At 37.7% G+C, this 27,365-nt stretch overlaps 1 protein-coding gene across 3 annotated transcripts in view; it reads left to right on the forward strand.

The window, feature by feature from the left end:
• Positions 1 to 27,365, forward strand: part of Arhgap32 (Rho GTPase activating protein 32) — a 227,892-nt gene that overhangs the window by 58,757 nt on the left and 141,770 nt on the right. For 2 of the 3 annotated variants that reach the window (XM_057766587.1, XM_057766588.1), the window contains exons 1-2: positions 10,931 to 11,046; positions 24,714 to 24,822. In XM_057766587.1, coding sequence (XP_057622570.1) covers positions 10,931 to 11,046; positions 24,714 to 24,822 — 225 coding nt within the window. Of the gene's footprint in view, positions 1 to 10,930; positions 11,047 to 24,713; positions 24,823 to 27,365 lie in introns of those variants that run through there. The other variant, XM_057766589.1, reaches the window with a different exon arrangement.

Raw genomic sequence — 27,365 nt, forward strand, 5'->3', positions numbered from 1 at the left:
GCCACTGAGAACCCGTCTCAGTTCACACCTGAAGAATGACATCCAAGATTAATCTGGCCTCCACATATATGTGCACATACATATATACAGTTTTTTTTTTTTTTTGCTTTTAAAGACATGTTGAATTATATAAGGATTAAATGATACCTAGAATTTGCTTACATACTACCCATTGAGGCCAGTGAAGTAGAAAAATCTGGGAGTGGAGCTTTTCCAAATTAATTATTTTAAAATTTTACTGTGTATTATTGTGTGTGTGTGTGAGAGAGAGAGACAGAGACAGAGACACACACACAGACACATACACACACAGAGAGACAGAGACAGAGACAGAGACATAGGGAGGGAGAGAGAGAAACTGAGACCAAGACTTAATAGGAGTCAGTTTCTCTCCTACTTTGTGAGTTCTGGAGATTGAACTCCATGTTAGGCTTGGCAGCAAGTATCTTTACACGCTGAACGATCTTGCTAGCCCTTAGGTATTTATTATTACTACTACTACTACTACTATTGCTATTGTGTTTATATGTGTCTGTGCATGGTGCAGTGTGAATGCCACGGTATGCATGTGGAGGTTAGAGAAAGCTTGTGGAGTTGATTCTCTTCCTCTTCCTTTATGTGGATCTGAAGATTGAACTCAGATTTGCACAGCAAGTACCTTAATGCACTGAGCCATTTTGCTGGTCTATAGTTAGTTTCTAAGGCTGGGCAATAGAGAGCTGTTGGTTTGTCATCCTTTTATTTACACTTTTTGATACCCTGCAATTTCCATAATAAAGGGTTAAAATATTTAAATTGAATGGCATCTGAGTACATACTAAGGCTTAAGGAGTGTAGTAATTGCTATGAAGGATAACATCAGACTAGGATAAATATGCAAAAATAAAGGGTTAAGTTCATTTAGGGAGAAATTTTGATTCTTATTCTAAAGGAATTAACATTAGATTGACTCTGGCAGTAGTGAAGTGCTCATGTTCAGGAACATTGTTTTATTTTGTAATGACTTGAAAGCACAAGAGTAGTGGTGTGGTAGTTAGGCTATGCTGAGGAAGAGCTGAGAAGTGTTGCCTTCAGGTGAAAGTGTAAAAGATCATGACCCAAGGAGAGGGGAAACAGTAAACTGATATCACTAAATTCAATCTAAGTATTTTACTTATTGCGAACAATTCAAAGTGTCAAAAAAGTATAAAAGAATGAAAAAGTCATACCCATCTCAGCTTTAATGATTTTATGAATATGTAAGTTTTGTGTGACCTGGTGCTGCCTGCAGTTTCAGTACTCACAGGTCTCTAGGGTTCTACCCCTGGGAATAAGCGGGAGCACCGTACTTCCTCTGTAGTCCTCACTGGGAATGTGGTGATGGCAGAGATGAGCTTCCTGTATAATTGTTTAATTACTGTCTTTAAAGTATTATCTATTTTTGCATCTGGTACAAAATAACTGACAGATGCCACTTAAGGGAGGAAAAATTTTATTCTAGCTCCTGTTTTCAGCACATCACAGTGGGGGTGGGTGCCAGAGTAGCAGCATACATCATGGTGGCAAGAATGCATAGTAGAGGCTGTGCATTTCATGGCAGACCAGAAACCAAAGGAAGAACCCTGAGGCCAGGCACAGTATTTACAAGTGTCTGACTTCTGACAACCAGGCTCCGTGTCCTAAATGTTATACACCCTCCCCAAGTGCCAGCAGCAGGGGACATTGCAGATCCCATCCACAGCATCTCACAATTACGAAAGAGATGCAAATAATAAGAAAACAACCTAGTGACTTAGTTGGGACTCCTTTCCTTTTATTTATTAGATCACTTACTCTCGTAAAATAATAGTAGACATTTCAGTTTTCGAAGTCAGATATTTGCAGGTTGAATATTTAGAGATTTATAGATTGAAATGTTTTCTAAGTTTTAATACAATCTCAAGTGTGAAAAGATTTTGTGGTTTCAGTTGTGATAATGGCTGTCATTTATTGATGTTCTTGCCTGTACTACGTCATGTAATGTTTTTATTACACACATTGCTTTGTACTCATACATTAACTTTACATAGTTATTGTTTTCTGTGTTGAGATTACCAAACTGCAACTTAATTTAACTCAACAAAATCACGCCATTTGTAAATTTTATGGTTAAATATTGGGTTCAGGTGTATGTGGATTAACCCCCTGATTTTGTTCATAGGGTTTTGAAAATGAACTTTTTGTTTTGTTTGTTTTTTGAGACAGGGTTTCTTTGTGTAGCCTCGGCTGTTCACCTCAGTGACTCCACCTGTCTCTGCCTCATGAGTGCTTCCATTAAAGGCGTGTCCACCACTGTCTGGCTGTGACATAGTTTTTTTTTTTGTTTTTGTTTTTTGTTTTTTTTGGATTTTTCGAGACAGGGTTTCTCCGTAGCTTTTGGCTCCTGTCCTAGAACTAGCTCTTGTAGACCAGGCTGGCCTCGAACTCACCTGTGACATAGTTTTTAAAACATATATTTTGCAGTGGGGTGATTCAGCGTTAAGGTGGCTGTTTTATAGGAAAGGAATTAATTTAACGAGCATATGCAGTTAAAGTTAGACTGTTGTATTTAATGATACAAAGTATGTTCCATGGTTGTTTATATTTTCTAGTCAGGCGGACCTTTTTGGTTTTGTTTAAAGTATCCAGAGAAGGTGTTTTTAATTCTTTAATTTTAATATTGTTGTAAAATGGATTTCCTCAGATATTCTTAACCTGGTTTGTCCTGTACATATATAACTTGGAATTGAAGCACATATCAGTATCTAAGGACCATGAACCATGACTAATCTACAATAACAAAGGGAACTGTGGTTCTTTCAGAGTTAATTATTTTAGAACAAGGAACATCCACGAAGATTCAGAGGTGGGTATGGTGATTCATATCTTTAATCCCAGCTATTCGGGAGAGAGAGGCAGGAGAATCTCAGTGAGTTTAAGGTCAGCATTGTCTTCATATGGAGTTTCAGGCCAGCCAGGGTCGCACAGTCAGAACCTGCCTCAATAACTTCTTCCTGTATTGAAGAAAATTAAAGATTAAATAATGTTACATTTCGAATGTTTGCTTTGTGAAAAAAAATGCCTGCTTAGTCAATATAAAAAGACAAGTGATGTTTGTACATTTTGCATTAGACTTTACATTATAAGAAAACCTTCAGTCTTTGGAAATAGAAGAATTCTTGTGTAAATTTTCCTTTTTACAATTATTTGATAGACTAGTATTACTTAACCCAAATACTATCCCCATTTAGAATTAGAGGTTTTTTAATGTGTGAACTTAATATCTTTATATTTGGAGTGATTTGTAAACTATTCTGGAACTCAGCACCCAGTAAAGGAGGCATGTATTGACTGTACCGTGCATTATACTTAACAGTTTTTATAAACAACAGTTCTGTTTTGTGGTGATAACAAATGAGGGTTGAAATGAGAGAGTTGAGAGTTTTACTGTTCTATTGCTTTCTTGCTGTCTTGAGATTCCCTTTGTGTTCAACCTTGTTATGTACCAGTTTCTACTGTGTTTAGCCATGAACTGTGTATATGAGGGGTGAGGTGGGGAGTGGAATGTGGTCAAGAAATCACCCTTCACACTCTCCCTGAAAGATAAATGCCTAAATAAAGCTATGGGACTAGGGAGGGTCAGGCTAATAGGCGGAGGTGGACAGAGGTGGGAACTGCACATTATTTTCATATGGTGGATAGGTATTGCTGACCCTGCATTCACAGCTCTCTTTTTAGATATGCTCTCACTAAACTGGGTGGCCATGAATTTATTCTGTAGCCCAGGCAGTCCTTGAACTTCAGATTCTCCTGCCTCAGCCTCCTGAGTAGGTCAGAGTGTATAATATTTGAAAAGCTTCTTTCTCCCCTGCCTTTCTTCCCCCTGTACTTTCTCCCTCCCTCTTCCTTCTTTTCCCACCCTCCTGCTCTCTTGCCCTCTCTCCCTCCCTCCCTGAATTTCTTTGATTAGCCCAGTCTGGCCTAGAAATTGAGCTTTTCTGCCTTAGACTCACGAATAAATGAAAAGCATTTTCAGTGCAGATTTGAAACATGCATATCCCTGGGTGATGAATATGAGTATCTTTATCTGCAGTACAACAATCGTGTTGATTTTTACCACATTTTGGGGGGAAATATTTTTACTATTTTTGACATTTTTATATATGTTTTAATTATTTTGGTCGCTTGCACACTCCCCATTATCTTCTCTCCCCCCCACTCCAACTAAATCCCTTCTTCCCAACAACCCCCCTTCTGTCTTCCTCTTTCTTATAGTGTATGCTTTTCCTCCCTGCCCCCCATACAGTTTAGTTAGAGGTTCTTGAATGAGGCATGGGCAACTTACAAGTAACTAAATCACTGAAGAAATTGTCTTTCCTTCCCCTAATGACCATTAACTTCCAGTAACTGCTCAAAGAGGTGTAAGATCTCATGAGTCCCTCCCCTCCATTACTGAATGTTGATGGGCCTATCTTAGACTCATAGCCACTGTGAGTTCATGAGTGTAACAGCCATGTTGTGTTCTGAAGACTGTCTCATAGCACTCCTCCACATCTTTGGGCTTTACATCCTTTTCACTCCATTTCGTTGATGTTCCCTGAGCCTTGGAGGGATGAAATAGATGCTCTGTTTAAGACTGGGCATTCAACAGTCATTTATTCTTAGAAGTTTGACTGGTTATGATTCTCTATTTCTACTGACTCCTCCTGTGAGTAGAAGCTTCTCTGACAAAGGCTGAGAGAAGTACTGATCTGTGGCTATAAACATAAATATCCAGAAGGCAGTTCAATACCATGTCCACTTAGCAATATAGCAGCAGAGGTTTCTGTAGCCTCCACAGCCATGGGCTTTTGATCCATGTACAGTGCTAGACACGATTTACCTCCCATGGAGTGACCTTAGACTCAGGCAGGAAGCGATGGGTTGCTCATCTAACAGACATGCCACTATGGCAGCAATAGTGGCATTATTGTAATAGTGCTATTGCCAGGCCGGGTGGTATTGTGGTAGCTACATGGTTTCTGCCTCTTAAACTGGTTGTCAGCATTATGCAGAGGGCTTAGCTCTGCTGCAGGCTTAGTATTTGCCGCTGTAGGACTTTACCACTGCTCTTTGAAAAATAAGTCACATTTCTAAGTCTATTGTGGTAGTACATGTCTGGTAATCAGCACAATAGGGGGCCAAGGCAGGAGGATTGCCATGAATTTGAGGTCAATTTGATTTACATTGTAAGTTCTAGGCCAGCCTGGGCTACATAGCAAGACCCCTTTTCAAATAGCATTCTCACCATTCTCCTTAAGAAGTTCTTCTAATGGGATTTTTTTCTCCCTTCTTTATTGTGAATGTATGCATGCACATATGCCAAGGCTTGTATGGAGGTCACAGGACAAGTTTTAAAAGTTGGTTCTCTCTTCCTACCATGTAGGTTTGTGACAAGTGCCTATACCCTCTGAGTCATTTAGGAGGTGCCCTAGTGGGATTTTTAAATCATTTGTGGGATTTCTACTGACATCATTGGTGGGAATGATTCGAAACTCACTACTAACAACTCCTGTGAATTAGTGCACAACTTGCTGCCTAACAAACCTAATTGAAAGTGAAGCTTGCTTGCTCGGGGTTTAAACAAGTCAACAAAAAGTGCTGATGATACAGCAGAGTGGTGGATCGTGTATGCACGAGGACTTAGATTCAGTACTACAAAACAACAAACAAAACCAAATGAGGAGAACATGGCATCAGAGGTGTGGTGATCAGGAGTTTGGGGTTATTGTCTGCTAGTTTCAATTATTCACCTGTTTCTCTCCCTATTCCCTTCTGGTAGTCATTTATTTGTTCTGCTAGATCTACATTGACTTCTGAAAGGGGAACAGAAGATGGAAACATGAGTTGAAAAACATAAATTGAAAAAAACATCTGATGCTAGGTCAAAAGTGTTAAATGTCTTAGGAAATCTACCTGGTGCCTGTGGGATAAAGACTGCTCCTGAAGCAGGCTTTCTGGAGTTGGGATTCTTAAATTGTAGAAGGACCCAAATAGGCTGTTTCCAGAGTGCTTTATATAAGCCAACTTTCCGTCTGTCTTATGTATAAAACCTGTCCACAGTTTATCATGTTTAAAGGATGTGCAGAAGTGAGGAAGGTCAGCTGTGATACTGAGCAAGCAAAAGAAGGGGTAAAAGAAAAAGTGACTAGGGGGATTGGAGAATGTTTAGAAATAGATTTTGTATACTATAGCTGTATAAAAACACAATTACCTCTTGAGGGACATCAAAGATCAATTTTTTTTGCAAGGGCAATATAATATATAAAATAAAGTATAGCACAATATAGTGAAAACACAAGTTTTCTTTCCTGTTTTCTTCAGTGGACGATCTACGCATCTGTATGGGCATCTTTCTCTGAAGTGGAATGGTGGCACCTGTATGTGCTGTGCTACACTTTGCCTTTTCTTTTCCTTGCCTTCACAGTGTTTCTGTTGATTGTTCTCATCATAAGCATTAGGCTGCTTTGTCTTCTTACCTATGTAGCATTGTGCATTGTGGCTTTTCAGTGAGTTAATTATGTGATTCAATGTTAATCCAGACCTAGGTGCTGTGTGGGGTGTTCTCTTTTGCTATCATAAAGTGTACTACCATGGGCGTTCCTGTTTGTAATATTACTGGGCTAAGTAGATGCCTATTTTGTATTTTGGTTGGTTTTACCAGCTCTTCCTGCATAGAGGATGCACCTGTTTAAGCTCTCACCTACATACATATTGATTTTCCCTTATCATCTTTCAGTTTAAGATCTTTACATTTTTTGAAATTAAAATATAATTGCATCATTTCCTTCTTCTTTCATTCCCTCCAGTCCTTCCTATGTACCCTTTGCTCTTCAAAATTTATGACTTTTTTCTTTAACTGTTGTCATGTATATGTGTATGTTCCTAAATATATAAAACAACCTGCTCAGTCTGTATAATATTACTTGTGTATAGATGACTTCAGCGTTAATCACTTGGCATTAGATAACCAATTTGGGAATGCTTCCTAGGGAAGACTAGTTCTCTCACTCCCAACATTGCTCAGTTGCCTGTATTTCTTTGTCAAGGGTTGAGTCCCAACCATATATCTCCCTTCCATGTTAGGATGTCTCAGTGTCATCCTTGTTTAGGATGTTTTATAGGTTGTTTAGCTGTCCTATAGGCAGCTATGTTGGTGAAACTTCATGGGTCTAGCTTCTCGGACATTTTTAAAAGACACAATCTCACATCTCACAGCATACTTCCTGTTCCTCTTGTTCTTACTGTCTTTAGTCCCAGTCTCTCCCCCTCACCCCCGCTCCAAACAACTCTCATTATGATCTCTGAGCCTTAGGTGCAGGAATTGTGTTGTTGTAAATGTACCCATTAGGCCTGAGCACTGAACACTATATGGCCCCTTGTCCTATGCTTTGATTGGTTGTGGTTTTCTGTATTGGTCTCCGTTATAGACTTTTTTTTTTCCCCTTTTGATGAGGGTGAGGCCTATATTTACCTGTGAGGATAAGGATAAATATTTAGAAGGTAGTTGGGAATTATGTTGTTTTAGTAAAGTGATGGTTGTATGCTCCAAGATCCAGGACTTCACTAGCCTCAGGTAGTTAGCTAGGTTTCCAGTATCAAGCAGGATTCCCCTCTTGTTGAGTGGGTCTTCAGTCCAATCAGAGTTGTCTGTTACTGCTGAGATATGTATGTGTGCCGCTATTGCACCCTAAGGGATAATGTGCATTACTGGTCTTTGTTGTGGTTCATAGACATCATAACTCAGTAGGATTAATGGTTGTTTCTCTCCTTTGGAAGTTTTCATGGTATCTTGGTTTTAAAGATAGTCCTTAGGGAGATTTTTAGGTCCAGTTCTAATCCTCCAGGTTTTGTGTCCAAAATACAGCAATAGAGACTTATCTTCCACTTTCAGAAAACAACCAAGGACAGTATCATTAGCCTATAAAGTTTTGGGAGTCTCTTGGATTCCCCTGACCAACTTGGAAAAGGGGGGCAGGGTTCTCATGCCTGGTGGTGGGAATTTGTTAGTTAATGCCTTGCTCAGGCAACAGAGTTGTTATATTGTGGAGCCATGGGTGACTTGGAACTTATCCTGATGCCTGCCTCTGCCTTGGGATGAATGGTGTGCACCACCAAACCTGCTTATTAAAAGCTTATGTGCAAAAATTTTAAAGATCTCTCTTTGTGGGCCCTCTTCCCTTGTTCCTGTGTTACATTAAGCACTTTTTCATGTGATAAAATCTTGTGAGTTTTGTTGGTTATTTCGTTTTTTATCAATTTTCCTCTGGGCTCTTGGGTCTTAGAGATTTGTGTCAACTGATTGGATATTTAAAAAAAACTAACCAGCTGTGATGTGCTTCTTTTCTTTCTTTTTTCTTTTTTACATTTTGACTGTGTTCATGTTTGCTATTATTATTATAGAAGTTATGAATACCCCCCGCCCCGTGTGTGTAGATATAGTCATTTGTGTGTACATGTGTGGAGGCCAGAATTTGATATGTCCAACTCTATCATTCACTGCCTTATGTTCTTAGATGTAATCTTCTCACTGAACCTGGAGTTTGAAGTTTGGGCTAGACTGAAAGAGTTTACCTTTTCTGCTCTCATTGCTCCCATTGTTACAGACACATGCAGCCATACTCGGCTTTAAAATTTTTTTAAAAATATATTTGTTTTATGTGTATGGGTGTTTTGCCTGCATGCATGTTGGTATCCCATATGTGTAACTTAGTGCCCGAAGAGGGCAGACGAGATGGTTGTGATCATCCATGTGTGTGCTGGGAATTGAACCTGGGTCTTCTGTAAGAACAATCAGTACTCTAAACTGCTCAGTAATCTCTTCAGCCCCCATAGTTGACTTTATATGTGGATTCTAGGGAACTTAATCTTATGTCTTTATATTTATGTAGATGACATTTTATCCACTGAGCCATTACCAGCTGGATATAAACATTTTTTATATAAGAAGATTGATTTGTGTTTTATGATTTTTATGACTTTCTGAAAATTTAGTGAGAACTCTATAAAATTATACTCAGGACACTTCTACTGTAAGATGGTTGGTTGAAAGGAATTTCTTATGATGTTCAGTAATTTAATTTTTAGATTTAAATATCTGTTTTGGGGGGCACTTATGTTAATGTACAGAACAAAGAAGAAATTTAATTCACACCCTCAAAGTCTTTGTTAGCTGATAAGAAATTTGCTAGAGTGATACCCATGGTCATATTCTCATTTTTGAAGTGATTATAGAGATCTGAATTTGCTAAGATTTGTCTTAGGTAGAAACTTGAATATTTTGCAAGATTTTATTTTTTTATTTTTTTATTTTTGAGACAGAGTTTCTCCGTAGCTTTTTTTGCTTCCTGTCCTGGAACTAGCTCTTGTAGACCAGGCTGGCCTCGAACTCACAGAGATCCACCTGCCTCTGACTCCCGAGTGCTGGGATTAAAGGCGTGTGCCACCACCGCCCGGCTTGCAAGATGTTTTTATGTAAAGTGTTAGGGAATTTTTCCAAATCCCTGTCAGAAACAATTCATTTTTTATACCTGTTTTCAGGCTTGCCAATAAATTTTAGTTTCTAGCAGGAGACTAAACCTTCATCAGTTGTCAAAACTGCAGCATCCAAGTCAATGAGTATTCTGTAAGTTCCAGGGAGGAAAAGGTACTGTATAAGCCAAGTCACCCAGAAGTTAATTTTCCGAGCTTTCAAATGAGAAAACTCTTGGATGTTGGTTTTGTCCCTTTCTTTTTCTGAAGTCTGTTTGGACCTAGCATAAAAATCAGGGCTCCATGTTTGTTGTTGCTCAGTAAGAGACAAGTACCCACCACTATAGGATACATCTGTGGTTGCTAACAGCATGGCTTTCTTTCTTTCTTTCTTTCTTTCTTTCTTTCTTTCTTTCTTTCTTTCTTTCTTTCTTTCTTTCTTTCTTTCTTTCTTTCTTTCAGATTTATTTATTTATTATATACGCAGTGTTCAGCTTCCATGTATGCCTGCAGGCCAGAAGAGGGCACCAGATCTCATTACAGATGGTTGTGAGCCAGCATGTGGTTGCTGGGATTTGAACTCAGGACCTCTGGAAGAGCAGTCAGTGCTCTTAACCTCTGAGCCATCTCTCCAGCCCGAGCATGGCTTTTTTTCAAAGAAGCGATTGTAATGTTTGCAATGTTACTGATCCAATACTTGGACTTACTTCCTAGTAAACCATTTTACTGCCAGCATGTACCTTTCCAGTGTAAATGTGTGAACATGCCTTAATGTTTTTATTTCATATAATAATTGTCAGTGTCTTTCAACTTTTTACACTTTTTTTCTTAGATGAACCCTGAACAGGCTTATTTTTCTCTTATCACTCTGGTCACTTGAGCAAAGGAAGGAAAGATATGTAACATTAGAAGGCAGGAAGCTGGGAAGGTCCCTAGACATTGCATATTTTCTCTATTAATTGTGATCCTCCCTAACTGCGAGGTAAGTAACTGTGTCTTGCATGGAGCCTAGCACAGGACACAGATGTATATAGTTAGCCTTTTGAGTTTTCTGTTTATCATTTTAAAGCCTGAGTTGCAAACAGAAACCTGCTTTTTGAAAATACATATTACCTGGAAACGACATAAGAAAAATAGTTATTAAAAGTGGATAATTAGTGAAAGATCACCCTGATTTGGACTCTGGTTTTTATTATGTAGGTCATAGAGCCTAAGGCAGTGGGAGGGTCTAAGGTATGACAGGTGCACAGTCATATGCAGTGAGTGTGCTGCCTGGGATTTCCTGTCTGTACTCCCAGCTGCAATGAAACCAGCATCATCACTTACCAGCTAGAGCTGCCACATTCTTGAGTGAGCAGCAGTAGTGCTAACCAACCTGAACACTGGTGCTCCATATCCCATGCCTTGAGGATCTCAGTACGAGATGGAGACAGAAAGTGAGAGTGGCTCTTTGGGGGACGACAGTGTGTTTTGGCTGGATTCTGAAGTCATAACCCAGCTGACTGATGATGAAGACGAAGAAAGGAAAGAAAATTTCAGGTAATTTAGGAGTTTTCCTCTTCTCAATCTTTTGTCTGTTCTCTCCTCCTCTTCGGTCTATTCTGTTTCTCTCTGGATAGGTTTGGAATGGAAGAGGGCAACTTTTCAATTGGCTGTAGCATTCTTCATTCCACAACTTGCCCTGAGCTTGTAAAATATATTTTCAACTACTTGTTCCAGCACCAGGAAGAGAAGGTGTTAGACAGGTTTTATAGTAGCATTTCAGGAATTTCAAGTAGAGACTCATAATGAACTGTTACCCCTTTCTGTGTCTGATTTGTATCTTAATAGATTTGATCTTCAGATCAAATTCATTTGCATCTAATGGATATTTCACTTTTTTTTCTTGGTAATGTGTTCTGAAGTGTGTTGTGTGTGTGTGTGTGTCGACAGTTGCCTGCATTTATGAATATATATGAAACATCTTAACTAAATTCACATCAGTTATGTTGTGGCTTTGATTCTCATTTTTACCCACTTACCCACACCCATGTCTTTCTGGGCTTTGGAATTTCTGGTAGAAACTTAATACTTGAGGTTTTGTAGGATGCCTCCTGGTTGAGAGTTCTGTGGCCTCTGTTAAACAAAGAGGTTTTGCTGCTGGAGGAAACTGACAGTACTTAATTTAATTGCATTGTTACAGAATTTAGGAAGTCTGTTTCATACATGGTTAAGGATTTAACACATTTATAGTCATTAAAAAAATCTCTTGATGAAATTTGAAGTTTGAGCTACATACACCCACTACCGTAATGAACATGGGCAATTAGATATCTTTGTAATTTTACCTAATAGTCCTTAGGCAGGTGACTATCAGTTCATCAACTATGTTTAATACTCAAAACAAGTATCATTTCTCTCTCTCTCTCTCTCTCTCTCTCTCTCTCTCTCTCTCTCTCTCTCTCTGTCTCTCTCTCTCTGTCTCTCTCTCACACACACACACACACACACACAAACAAACTGTGTGTGCATGTGTGTTTCCCTCTGAAGTTAAAGGATTTTATTTTTTAAATCTAGAATTTATTTTTAGATCTTACTTAAGGAAAGGAGCGATTGAATGTTAGGAACTCTTGGTAGATCACATGAAATTTGTTACTCATGGTTGAAGCAAATGAGAAGTATATTCTAAAATGTTGGGACTATGAAAATGAGCTTTTATTTCATATCATTCTTATTCATTTCATTTTTTGCACCATAATATTATTTAGCCTTACAGATTTGCATAAGCCTCATCTCTCTCAAGGGTGCTGATGTTACACATATCCACTGGTTTTTATTGTGGTCTGTGTATCTCCTACCAGTATACTTTTTTTAAAATTTATTTTTATTTAATTTTTCTTTTTATAGTAAAACCGACTTCATTAAAATTGTGATACTTTGTGGATTTGCCAAAGGAAGGTACAACTTGGGCCTGGTTCTGTTGATACTTTATAGTATGTGAAGTACTGTAATTCTAGATTTATTTGTTAAGCAGTGGGAATTCTCTTATGATTTTCTTTTGACATTTAAAAGTAAGTCTGTAAGGCTGAACCCTTGTCTTAGGGAGTACTGACAACATAGTCATTCTGAGAAACTGAGCTACTTGTAGGTATTGTTTTAGGAAACCATGAAACCATAGGGAGTTTGTTGTTGTTTACAATTGCATATCCTATCTGAATATCAGCATCACTCTTCCAAACCAGATATGCCTTTGGGATTTTATTTACAAATCCAAGAAAGAGATGTGGGCTAGGCTCCATTTCACAGTGTTTCTCGCCCTATTCATCAGTAAAGCATGAGGAAACAAGGCAGTGCAGGCTTTCACAACATCCACAGCATGTTCCTGCTGAAACGCCAAGCAGAAAAATGCATGTGGGTGTGGAAGGTGAAGGGTTGGATGAGATGCGCTACAGCTCTGACTCCAGAGAAACAAGTAATACAGTCTACTAGAGGAGAGGTGTTTTTAAAGTTAGCTTTATAATTAAGTGTACACCAAAGTTTAGACTTCTTTAAAACCTGTGCTAATTTACCTACTTCCAAACCGTTGTCTTGGTTGCACTCTTTTTATGTCTGTCTGTCTCTCTGTTTCTTTCTGTCTCCTAAATGAGATGAGTTCAAAAGATTGTATATTCTTCTTCTCTCATGACTAGCATCTTAGTTAGTTTTTAAATATACTCTTAAAAGAATGATACCATGTCACTAGAGGAGTCCTGGGTGAGAGAACTAATGTTGAGGTATCTGGAATGTGGGTTCTTGGTGACTCTAGCCACTGTCTGTTTTAGGGAAGGTGCTGTACTCAGAGAGAAGAGCAAATGCTTGTCTTTTAGCTTACAATAAATAGCCTTTATCTTCGGACTTGGGATCAGGAAACAGAACTTTTTCTGGTAGCACTGTAGGAGTTGTTCACTTTCTGTTGTGAAGTTCAGGGCTATGGATGCTGATCTCTGCTCCTCTGACTTCTCATTTGTATTATGGAGTTAATTTTGTGTGCTTTATCTGTCTTGTCCCCCTGAACAGTCGTTCTTATACTATTTAGAAAGTCTTTGAGCCCTTAGGATAGAATAGCCTTTAATGATCATTAAAAGGAGCTTTCTGTAAGTGGGAAGGGAACTATAACCCAGAAAAGGAAGATTGTAAATGTTGAATCTTGTCAGGAAAGAGAAATTTTATTTAGAGTAGTTACATAAAATATATTAGGCTGTATATCTGTTAACTGTATAGCAAGTCTATATGTTGTAATAGGAGCGGCAGGGCTGCGTCCCCGGCACCCAGCCGCCCGCATGGCTAGCTTATGCCCCGAAATAATTACCCGGAAACTGTATTCTTTTAAACACTGCCTGGCCCATTAGTTCCGGCCTCTTATTGGCTAGCTCTTACATATTGATCTAACCCATTTCTAATATTCTGTGTAGTACCACGAGCTGGCTTACCAGGGAGAATCTTAACCTGCATCTGTCTGGAGTGGGAGAATCATGGCGACTCCTTGACTCGGCTTCTTTCTCCCAGCATTCTGTCTGTTTACTCCACCCACCTAAGGGCTGGCCTATAAATGGGCCTAGGCAGTTTCTTTATTATTTAACCAATGACTTTCCTCCATCATTTCCCCTTTTTCTGTTTAAACAAAAAAAGGCTTTCATTTTAACATAGTAAGATTACATATAGCAAAACAGTTATCAAGCAAGAATTACAGTTACAATATTTATATCTATTTTATCTTTTATCATAACTAAGGAAAACTATAACTATAACTAACCATTCTTCAACTCCATCAAAGACTCCAGAAGGATACAATATTACCTAAGTAAACAAGAAATAAGAAACTTCAAACTCTAGAAATGACAGAGACATCTCATTGCCTGGACAGTCACCCAAAGTTCCTCTGTACCGTTGGGGCATCTATCTTCAGCCTTCAGGCCCATAGTATCCAGCAGACATTTTCATGAAGTAGGAAATTCCAAAGACAGTTCAGTCACTTTCTGTTGTGTCCTGCAGAATGTCTCGCAGACTCTTTTATGAGTCAGGAACACTGAAAGACCATCTCACCTTTAGGCAAGTTCAGCAGTCCTCTCTCTGTGGGTTCTCTGTGTCCAGTTTATGCATCAGTCCAGGCAAGAGTAGTTTCTTGCCCAAATGGCTAACCAACTCCATAAGGAGCCTCTTCAATGCCCATCTTCCTCTTGAAGTAGCTGGTGCTGCCAGAAGCAGACGTGTCTCATTGTCATGAAAAGCCCTAAATTATTAAAACATTAAATGCCATATTCTGCAGTCTTTGAAAGATATGAAGAATGCCTATCTAGCTGAAATATATCTATGCACATCCAGAAAATCTAACTAACATGACTAAAAGCTTGACAATTATTGATGATTATCCATTAACAACCTATATTTCCTAATTATACATTACATTTTTAAATGAACTATACAATCACAATACCTTAATCAAGATTAGAAATATGCATATACATATAACAAAATTGACCTTCAAATCCACACCAATGCAAATTATTCATATCTATATCATATCCCCCTTTAAATGTAAAAGAACATTTATAAACAATATTTGGGAACATGGGCGCAGTTTTTTTCTCTCCAAACTGCTTCCTGCTGAATGGGGGCGCTGTTATTCAGATCTTTTATGGGATAACCTGTGTGCCAGGGTCATCTCAGTTGGCAGTTGTGTGAAGTAATTTTTTGAGGGTGTTCACAGTAACCTTTCAGGAGGGCGTGGTCTATCATACCATATTGGGATAGAAGAAATCCACAGGGTCGCATCCTCTGTGAAAACAAAAGAAGACCCTCTCCAAAGCATCATATCCTTAGATCCATATTCTGAAATCATAATACCCTTGTATCCATTCTGGTTTAGCTTGGCAGCCCATATAATGAAATGTCTCTCTGCACTTAGCTCCTTTACAGTCAAAAATTTTAAAGAAAACACAATAATACAAAGAATCCAGACTCTCTGTGAATTTTCCATTTTTACGTGGCTTATTTTTCTTTATTTCTTTTAATCTATAACTATCTGTACTCTGTCTCTTTAAAGACTTTATCCCCCTTTTTTAAGGGCATTAACTTTATTCTCTCTATATATATATTTTTTCTCTCTCAAGCCTACGTACATTCATCCAACACTGTGACCCATAGAGGTCTTTTATGTCTGAATCTGTTTTATTGTGAATCTGTAATTTTTTTTTTTTTCAGGAGCATTTCTTAAAATGTTAAGCAGTTCTTAAAAACTTAAGTTGCACCATGTAGGGGTAATACGGTACCACCTGTGTCCGGCTCAGTCTAAACCTTAACTGCGCTGTTATTATGGTAATTACGGTAGTTCCTGCCTGAGACCAGCACAGTTTAGTATGGCGGAGTTGAGCCGCTCCTGCCTCAGAGCCATTTGGTGCCCCTGACCCACACACAGTTCCAGGCACACAGCAGTCCACATTGCCATCAAGCAAGCCTTAGTAGCACTTTACTCCAAATGATCCATTCAAAGACTCTGTCTCCCGCAGGAGCCAGACAGAGATTGCGATGGCAGTGCAGCCCAGAAAGCCGGCATTTTAAAACAGCCAGTTTTTTCCTGCTGCTGAGTCAGGACAATTTCTTTGCCGCACGCAACCCACAAACAGCAAAAAGCTGTCTTAAATTCTCTCTTTCTCCTTTTTAAGCCCTCTCAGGTTTTACATGGAGTTCATTTGCACGTTGGGTGCCACTCTGTTGTAGTAAGAGCGGCAGGGCTGCATCCCCGGCACCCAGCCGCCCGCATGGCTAGCTTATGCCCCGAAATAATTACACGGAAACTGTATTCTTTTAAACACTGCCTGGCCCATTAGTTCCGGCCTCTTATTGGCTAGCTCTTACATATTGATCTAACCCATTTCTAATATTCTGTGTAGTACCACGAGCTGGCTTACCAGGGAGAATCTTAACCTGCATCTGTCTGGAGTGGGAGAATCATGGCGACTCCTTGACTCGGCTTCTTTCTCCCAGCATTCTGTCTGTTTACTCCACCCACCTAAGGGCTGGCCTATAAATGGGCCTAGGCAGTTTCTTTATTATTTAACCAATGACTTTCCTCCATCATTTATAAAATAGTCATTTTTAAAAAAAATTGTTTTCCAGGTGGGGTTTTATGTCTTAGATCTACTTAGCCAACATTATCATGTTGCAAAGACATCCAAAGATTTGAGTCCAAGTGTAATGAATGAGTTTCATTGTAGAAAAGGTTTGCGATTTATCTGGTCTATTCTGCTACTCTCTACTTAAGCAATAACTTCTCAGAGGCACCACAGTTTTGAAATTCCTTTGAGGTGTTTCTCTGTATCAGTGATGTGTAGATATGCAGCCAACACTAGGGTGGAGCCATGAACCCACTATTTTGAGTCCCTCAAGCACCTCTACTTGTATCTGCCTTCTAGACCATTGTTTTTAAGTGAGAAGAGAAACTTCTTACTCCACTTAGCGGAACAGTGTGGTGTACACACCTTACTGAGTGGACTAGGAAGGGTCTATTGGTCTTAAACATTATGAAACTTGTATCTCATGTGCTTGACTGGCTTATCCCATCTGCCTTGCTTGGAATGATTCTGCAAGTAGGACTGGGTAGTGGGACTTCATTTCTTCTATGGGTTTACTTTTGTATTAGAGTGATTTATTTATTACTAGAAGACTTGACAGTTCCCAATTTTTATCATTCTTGTCTTCTGAAGTTCTTGATTTTGAGATTACCAATCAGTTTTTATGAACTGGGAAAGATGGAGAGAAAATACTAAAACCTAACCATTCAAATAATTACAGCTCTACACTCATGTCCATTGTATAAAATAGAACTTTTTATAGGCATCTCATTTTAATATCTCATACAAAATGCCAAAATATGTATATTTTGCCAGAAAGAATTATGTTGCTTTGAAGTTCAGTTTTGGTCCTCAAAATATTTGTTTAATATTAAATACAGTTTTTAGTGAACATATTCTTATCAGTGTTAGAATAATAATCACGAGAGTGTCGTGTAAGCATCCCTAATCTCAGAAAATGTATGCAATGTTGGAGCTCATCCATTATTCTGTTGTTACGATTTGTGAAATAAATTTGTCCTAACCTCAAGGCATGCTAGTGCAAGACTTTCCTGGTATTTCAGTAATTCAGCCCTTTGGGTTGGTGCCCAAGGTGAACCTTTCATAAGAAAGGTATATGCTTGTCTGCATGAGGTTTTTGATGTTCAAAAAGGCCTTAGAGCATAAAAACAGTGTAAATAGTTTAAAAATTCTTGATTTATTAAATTGTTTATGTTAAAAATATAGGTTAGCATATGGGTTAGTGTTAGAATGCTTGTCTAGTATGCCTGGGTTTATTCCCAGCACACACACACACACACACACACACACACACACACACACGGAGTGGGGGGAGGCAGGACACTTAAGATTCCCCCTAACCATAACATTCTTTGTCAACTCAAAGTTTCTCAGTTAATTACACTATCATACTTATTAAATTAAAGCTCTGACATACTGAAACTTTTACTCATAAATGTACCATAGTTAACCTTAAAAAAATAGAACATTCTTTTTATCACAGCACTTAAGGGTACCTCTGTGAGTTTGAGGGCAGGTCTTCATAGCAAGGTCCAGTCTAGCCATGGCTACATAGACTGTGCTTCAAAAGGAAATTAACTTAACAAGAACAGATGACCCTTCCTGGACACTTTGGAAGTTCTGTTGCTCATTTGCTTTCTTTGACAATCATTCATTTTCTTTTCTATGTTCTCATTCGGTTATAATTACTTTAAATAAAGTAATTTCTTCTACCTTCTGTTTTTTTTCTGTCTTGGCTCTCTTTTCTTCTCTTTTCCATGCTTGGTAAGGAAAGCTTTGTAGGATACTTTTGCCTTCTGTGTGTTCAGTCTCATCCCTGCCTTAGGTGAGACTTTGGTTTACCAATCAGGATGATCCCATCTGCTTTTAGTCTTCCTGAAATTGATCAGTCTGGCCTGATGATGTCAGCCAGGATTTATTTTGTCCAGGATTCTTTTCCCTTTATTGAACTTACAGAAATTTTGCAGACTGGGGAGAGACATTTGTTTCTTCACATATATGTAGTCTGGAATGCAAAGCACAGTGCCAAAGTTGTTTTTCTCCCACCCCAGTCCCCTAACGCCCTCGATTGGAAACTTCTCTGAAAGGCTTGGTGCTCAGCATGCTGAATTTCTGGGAATATGAGTGGCTGCCTTGCTGTCTTCAGACTGGGAAGTAGGGCTTCCAGGAAAACTGCTATATCTAGAGCAATTGATGTGGCAACACATTCCATTTTTTCTCTTTGTAAAATATCTAATAATAGCATATTGAACTGTCAAATACCAGTAGGTTACAAGATATAATGGAAGAAAAAAGTAATAAAATTTAAAAAGATGCCCCAAATCAACCTAATTTGATTCTTTAAGACATGTTTAAAAATGACAACAAAAATAACAGTATAATATAAGACTTTACCAAAGAACATAAAAGTCAGGAAATAAACTAAGAATATACTTTGTTCAGAATAAAACTATATAATACCATAAAGATATTAGTTCAGTCTAATTGTACATTCAGTATAATAAGTGAATAAATGTTGAAGTAAATTGATTTGGGCTGATTAACTTAGTCATGGAATGATTTAGGAAAGAGAAAACCATAAATGACTTGGGTAAATGAATATTATGGAATAACTCCATAGTAGTTGAAATCTGTAGTGCTGAGTTGTAAAGAAAAGTCATAGGATGAGAAGCCTAGAGATGGTATAGAGGGCTCCCCCAAGCCAGTGGGGCACATAGTACCATTCAGTAGTGGGGATACTGGACTGGGAACTTTAGTTGCTAAAACTGTAATGACTATTAAAACATCAGACATTTTCAGTTGGAAGTGAATAGGCTGACAACAACTAGCTTTAGAAAATCTGGATGTCATTTTCAACAATGTAACTAGCCCCATTAGTGCTACAAATTTTGTTTTAAAAATTTCTTATGAATTTTGAATATTTTGAATTTATTTAAGCATGTATTAATCTATAAAAACTATCCAGAACAGATATCCTGTATATTTTAAAACATTAGTTTATTTTTAGTTTATGTCTGTAGATGTTTTGCCTGGAAGTATGTCTGAACCAATGTATGCAGTGCCTGTGGAGGTCAGATCCCCTGGAACTGGAGCTACAGATTGTTTTTATCTACCAAGTGGGTGCTGGGAACTGAACTGGGATTGTCTGGAAGGAACAGTGTATACTCTAACTGCTGAGCTAACTCTCCAGCCCCAGGCTCCTATATGTAGAGGCTTTGCAGTCACAGCTCTTAGTGTCTTCCGAAGGTGGGATAGTGATATTTCATACTCTATGTGTGTAGTTTGTCTCAGTCGTAAGTGTACAGAATACACAGAAGCCTCAGAGCTTCAGACTTACTACTGAATTACTTCAGCCACAGCTGAGATGAGCCAAGGTGATCAGATTTGCTGTGTAGGCTATCTCCCAGAGCCATCTTCATCAGTGGAAGTGAAACACATTTTGTCTATATAGAAAAAAATTGCCTAAAACTCCAAAGTTACCTGTTATCTCTGACAGAGAGCACTTGTCCTATCCCTCATATTCTCTTATGTATAAACCTCAGAGAATGTTGAGACCCTAAGACAGGCTTCTGGTCCCTGTTAGCTTTAGTAGGGAATGACTTACTGGTTCATCTGTAGCAGATCCAGGGCCTGATCAAGGACAATAAATAAATAATTGTGAAAGTTAGAAGAGATAGAGAAAACGCTGCTGCTGCTTGGAATTTATTCACAGGACCAAGAAGAAGTATCTGGGCTGGAGTAGTATGGAGGTGCTAGTCTGGACTCTGTAATACGGTCTTTTTCTTCAGAAGGGAGTCTACCTGGACCTCTGTTGAACTTCAGAACTGCTGGTCATGCATTTTTACAAGGTCGAAGCAGGAACCTGTAGACGGAGGCTGCTTGTTTTTTTTTTTTTCCTGGCTGCCTAGACCCGAATACTCACACAGAAACTATATTAATAACAATACTGGCTGGCCAACGACTCAGCATATTTCTAGCTAGCTCTTAAATCTTAAATTAACCCATTTCTATTATTCTGTATATCACCATGAGTCTGTGGCCTACTGTTAAGGGGTTCAGACATCTTTTTCCTACAGCTGTGTGACATCTCTCTGACTTCGCCTACTCTCTCTCTCTTAATCTCTACTTGAAATTCCCACCTTGTTTAACTCTGCTAAATCATTGGCCAAAACAGCTTTATTCATGAACCAATAAAAGCAACACATATACAGAAAGACTTCCTGCATCAGGAACTGGTACAAACAGTGTGTGTTAAAGATGTGAAGAGTTTTCTCAGGAGAAGCAGCAGGGCAGTTTAACTGATACCTTTCTTTTTGAGGGAATTTCTCATTTTGTTCTACTGTATACAGACAGGTTCAAGACTAAAATTATTTTACAGAAGCTTGTAAAAAAAATAGCTCTAGGTACTTTAGATTTCATAGTTGAAAATTCTTAAGCAGTGGAATGTTCTGTTAAAGGTGAGGCTGCCCTCAAACATGTGAAGAGCAAACAGTTGTTCATAATTTAAAAGCAGAGAACAAGAGTTCCTGTAATATGTAGATACCAAGTTTTTATGAAGCCATTTCATTATTATGAGACACAGTATATGTGAACACATTTATGTCTAGTAAACTAATCTTTACTGTCTGATAGTGAGCATTTATTTTATACTTTTATTCCAATATAATGTTCATATAGTGAAGTCTTCAGTTTGTCTCTCTTTCCACACATTCAGTTACACACAGCCTCATCAAGATAACTTTTCTAGTGTTCCACAATTTTCTTGTTCTTCCTTTATTCTTGTGTCATTTAGATGAATTTTGTTGTTTTGTGAACTTCATCTGAATAGAATTATGTATCATGTAATGGGTGGTGGCTTTTCTTGCTGAACATTTGAAAAATTTATTCATTTGGTGCAAGTGGCAGTGCTAATTCTTACTTTGTAGTAGCCTACTTTATGAAATATAGTAAAATATGTGTGTTGGTTACATTTTGAGCACAAATAATTGTAAACATACAGTATTATATAGTAATATACTTGATTTTTACATATTGACTATTTATCCAGGAATCTTGCTAAACTTCTTATAATTTTAAATTATAGAGACTTTCATATTATCTATGTATATGTCAAATAATTACAATCTTTATTTTTTTTCTAATTTCATGTTGTTTATTTTTCTTTTTGTAACTTGAAAAAAGAGGCAGCAATAAACTGAGTAGGGCCTCAGATAGTGTTACCAGAGACATACTCTGTTTTTCCTGATTCACCTTTAAGAACTATGTTAGCTGTGTTCCTTAAAATAGCCCCCCCCCTGAAATTTATGATGGGTGCCAAATGTTAACTGTTAGAATCATGTATGATTCCCACCAAATTCTGGGGTTGTAATTATGCATTCTTCACCCGTTAGTCTGTCAATCTTTTCTATTTTCTAGTGTCTATAGTTCTCAAATTTGTTCACTTAGTTTCCTTTCCTTTTGGTAAATTCAGTTTTGTTTTGAAAATGGCTTATCTTACCTGCTTTTTTTTTTTCAAATGGATACTTTGAAAGGTAGGAGATTCTAGGTTACAGTGTTTTTTTCCCTTATTACAGTGATTCATGCTTGCTTTACCTTTTTTCGTATTATTTTTGCTTCTTTGAAGTCAGTTTGTCCTTTGTACTGACTTTGAGTTTCTTGTAGAATTTTATATTTAGTAGTTCAGCTGTGATATACATAATTTGCTTTAAAAAGTTCTGCTTGAGGACTGGAGAGATGACCCAGCACTTAAGAGCACTGGCTGCTCTTCCAGAGGACTCTGGTTCAAGTCCCAGCATCCATATGACAACTCACAACAGTCTGTAGCACCAGTCCCCAGGGATCTGATGCTTTTTGTGGCTTCCACGGGTACTACATGCACATGATGTGCGCTCATGCATACAGGCAAAATATCCCCACACATAAACTAAAAATAAATAAAAATTCAAAATTAAATTTTGGCTTGAGTTGAGAGCTTGATGGCTTTTATTAGTTAAAAAATTTTCCAGACATTGTTTTTAAAATGCTGATTTTGTTCCTTTCTCTATCTCATCATTTACTTTTATCATCAATTTAGAAATATGTAAGAGCTTATATTATTTGACATATTTTTGAGACAAGGTTTCTCTGTGTAGCCTTAGCTGCCCTTGGCTATCCTGGAACTCAAAGAGATCCTCCTGTCTCTGCCTCTAAATTTAAAGACATGTGACACCACCACCTGACTCATTTGCCATTTTTTTGTGTTATATTTTCTTCTCCTTTTTTTTTTTTTTTCAAGTTTGATGATTGTTTTCTAGTTAACTATTCAGTCAGGTTTGTTTTTAAACATATCTAGTGAATTCCTTTTGAAAATTTTTTTTAACTACCTTTTTTGTTTTTGTGTTCATCTGTTTTCTTATTGCTCTAACAACACATACCCTCCATGGTTGTGTGTAGAGGTCAGAGAACAATGTTCAGAAGTTGATTCTCTCTTTCCATCCGATTCTGGGGATCAAACTCAGGTATCAGTCATGACAGCAAGCACCTTTACCTACTGAACCATCTCTGTGGCCCACATCTAATGAATCTGTAATTGCATATATATTTCTTAGTCTTAGAGTGAACATGAGTGTCTCAATACTCCAATCCCCTGTTGAAATCTTCACTTTTATCTGTTTTTCTTTAATTTTCACTGAATATATGAGCCATAAATATTTTAAGCAGCTTAATAAAAAATTAAGCAAATGCTTCTTACCAGCTAGTCTATCTCTCTTTCCCTTGCTTGGCCCTAGGCAAGTAGTTGCCTGTGATCTGTTTCATCATGAAAAAGCCCATACTTTTCATTTCTCTAGAATTTACTCTAGTTGCCTGCCCTGAGTCTTTTTATCTGATGCATTCTAGGAAAGTTTCAATTTTGTAGACTATCTGCCTTAGAAAGCTCTTATAATTTTAATTATTTTTATTGATTTATTGTATTTGTGTATGTAATATGTACATGGGCACACATGCTATAGCACATGCATGGAGGTTATGTCTTTCCACCATGTGGGTCTGGGAGTTAGAACTAAATCATCTTGATGGCCCTTTATCTGTCATTTCCTGTTGGGCCAGGAGTGATGCTGCTTAAAGACTCCTTTATCTGGAGCAGACTCTACAAATGGACCATACTGCCTCTATTTTTTCGATAATTTAAAAATCTGAATTAGATGAGAGTTTGCCTTGACTTTTTACTTACTTTTTTTAAAGTTTACGTCTTAATTTATTATTGGATATCATGTAATGTAGATGGGGAATTTTCAATAGATCTTGTTTTTATTTGTTTTACTTTTTTATTTTCTAAATTGAGTATTTTCCCTAGCACTTCTGACCCTGTGTGGCTTGGTTACAACCATAGTGTTACTTCTTGTTCTCTCGGGCTCAGTTCTGAGACATGGCTTTCTTGGAGTCTCAGTCAAGAGCTTAGAGCACATAGTGTTGCCATCTTGTCCCTTGTTTCTTCAGCATTGCTGGGCTGCTGACGAGTTACTCAGTTCTCAGCTGATTTTCTTTCTTTTTTTTCTTAACCTTCATTTTGAATGGCTTTGTTGACATCTTTGAGCACATAACCATTAATATATTGATTTGAGGGGAATTTCCACAGGGACTTTTGTGTTAGTGGTGTTGTATGTGTGTACATGAAAGTGTATTACATACAGTCTTGGCTGCTCAGGTCCTTGTGCTTGTCCAGTAAGCCCTTAACAAGCCTCATCATTCATCATGCATCTTCCCAGACCCCTTATGAAGGTTTACTAATGCTTAGCACAGTCTGTAGACACAGTTTCAGAGTAAATGATTTCTGTAACAGATCATTTTCAAGGTTCACATTATGTTGAATAGATGTAATCAGGCCTTGTATAATAATTATTATAGTTATTTTCTGGAGTAGGAAGCAGGTGTTTGGTATATCAGGGTAGATCTCTGGAAGCCAGAGTAGAAATTAAGGATCACCATCGACCACTCACGTTTTTTGAGTTAAATTTAAAATCTGAATGTATTTTTTTACTGCCTTTTGGATTGTGTTCATTGTGACAGTTTTTGTTGAAATGGAAATTCTTATAAAAGTCTCTCTGTTTCTTTCTCTAGGAAAATGAAGCCCTCAATACAGTCTGAAGAAGATGATTTTGTTCCAGAGCTACATAGAAATGTTCACCCTCGAGAGAGGCCTGATTGGGAAGAAACACTTAGTGCAATGGTAAGTCAATGTTTTATATATATATATATATGTGTGTGTGTGTAGTATATGTAAGGAAAAATGATTGCAACATTACTCACAGGAAACAGTTCAGTACTTTTTGTTGGTTTGTATGCTTAGTGAGTAGATATTTTCAGGTACTGTTTTAGAACCTGTAGGTAGAGAGGTAGAATACAATGTGAAATAATAATTGCTGTCTACAGGTGGCCTTTGTGAGAAGGTGAAGTATGAGCAGACACTGAAGAATGTAAAGGAGCAATAGTATGTGTATCTGGGAACATATTAGACAATGGAAGAACAAGTTAAATAAAGGCTATGTCATAGAATTAAAAAGAAAGCTGAAAGAAACACAAATAGCGTAGCTCAAATTAAATGAGCTGGTGGAAGAATATGAGCAAGTCAGAAGAAGTGTACTGGGGGTGGAGAACAGATCATGTGCTTCCATGTGATCCAATGACAAGGGCTTTGGCTTTTGCTGAGTGAGGTTAGAAACCACGAAGAACTTATGGCTGAGGAGTGAGAGGATCTGGCTTGACTTTTGAAGGAAGTCCAGATTGAAAATAAGTATTAAGAAGCAAAAAAAGGAAGTCAAGAGACCAGTGATATGGTGCTCCAGTAAACCACAAGACCAGTGAGGGAGTGCTCCAGTTAGCCAGGAGACCAGGGAGGAGGTACCTCAGTTAGCTAGGAAACTGGTGAGGGAGTGCTCCAGGAAGGGGGTGTTCTAGTAAGCCAGGAGACTGGGGGGCGGGGGGTGTTGTTCCATTTTACCAGGTGGCCAGTGAGAGAGTGTTCCAGTAAACCAGGAGACCAGTGAGGGGTACAATAGTAATACAAGAGACCTGTGTGTCTGTGTGTGAGTGTGGGAGGCATGCTACAGTAAGCCAGAAGTGGTGATCATCTGACTCAAGATAGTAATGGATGCAGTGAGGTTAGAGTTTAGTTCTAAGTTTATAGATTTAAAGGAATGATGTTTACTGATGACTGTGACCTAACGATGTCATGGATAACTTCATATTTTTAAACTGATTACCCTAAAAAATTGAGTTTGCTGAGTTGCTGGGAAACCAATTTTAGTTGAGAAATAAGGTACAAAAATCATCAGTATAATTTTCCAGGAAACATGTTTCAGCCACTCATTTTACTTATTTAAAAAATCTGTAATTGGGGTCTGTCAGCAAAAATAATGAAAAATTTTATGAGCTAAAATAACTATTTTCAATTGTAGTTCAAAGTTAATATTCCATGTCATAAAATATAGTGTAAACACTTATCTATCAATGCTGGTCTATGAGAATTCAGAAATTTCAGTTTGTAAAAGGCAACTTCATTCAGATAGGTTTTCAGTTATTGATAACAGGTTACAAGCATAATCGTCTTTTGAAGTGGCGATTGGAAACCCAGGGCTCTGTGCATGCCAGGCAGGTGCATCAAACTGTATCCTGAGCTCCAAGTATATTATCTTAATTGATCAAATTTTGCTATTTGTATTTATATAGTTACTAGATTTTCTTATTTATATTTGCCTTTTAATATCATTATATTACATGTTAACTACTTCTCATTGAAACATTGTTGGAAGCACCTCATTACACAGTTAAATGATATTTATTATATGGAACTCACTTTGCACATGCATTATGGTCTGAACAATACTGCCCTGAGCCTGAAGGTTGAGTTTGAAATTATTTTCATTACAAATTTTCATGGGAAAGAAAATCTCCTTAAGATTCGATAGCTTGGGAAGTATATACAGTAGCTTATGACTACATGTGGCTCTAGGAATACTAACCATTCAAATGACTTTATAAACTACTTTGGTTTGTAATTGTAGGTTAAGTTGCTTTCAAAGTACCAATTTTATAACAAACTAACTTACCAAAGCATTTTAGTGTTCAATAGTAGAAACTAAAATATGTCCAACCAAACCTTTTTCTGCACATATTTTTGCCTAAATCAGTTATGATATAGTTATGGTAAATTCTACTTTGGATTGTACTCAATTAATGCTTATTTAAGTTATTTGTGAACATTTTGTCCTGTAGATGTGCAATGCACATCCCTCATAGGGGCCAAGACTTCATCTCCTCTAAACTCAGAATCTGAATCTGAAACTTACTGGTTACACATAGCCATTCATCGAGGGAAGGAACATTATTGCTTAGTTTTTTTAGACTAACTACTGATATTAACTCAACTCTTCAAACAGCTGTTTTCCCAAAATGGAATTAAGTTAGTTCATATTTCTGGGCTTGAATTTTTTGGGTTTGAATTTCTTGGGCTGATATAGTCAATCATAATTGAGTTGCCTCTGTTGGTAATCAGCTTTTCTAGTAGTTCAGCCAACAGATGAGCTGTTAGAAAAGTTACTTAAGTTACAATTTTGTAATTTTATGAAGAAATTCTAGATGGTGATATGTTTGTTCTACATGGTGTTCTGTTTCTGATTTTTCAGACTTGCCCTGAAAAAGTTGAAAATAGCTTAATAATATTGATTTGTTTTTAGTCCACCATATAATATTTTGCTATCTAACTTAAAAGTT

The sequence above is a fragment of the Chionomys nivalis genome, chromosome 4 (genome assembly GCF_950005125.1).
Source record: "Chionomys nivalis chromosome 4, mChiNiv1.1, whole genome shotgun sequence".
NCBI lineage: Eukaryota > Metazoa > Chordata > Mammalia > Rodentia > Cricetidae > Chionomys > Chionomys nivalis.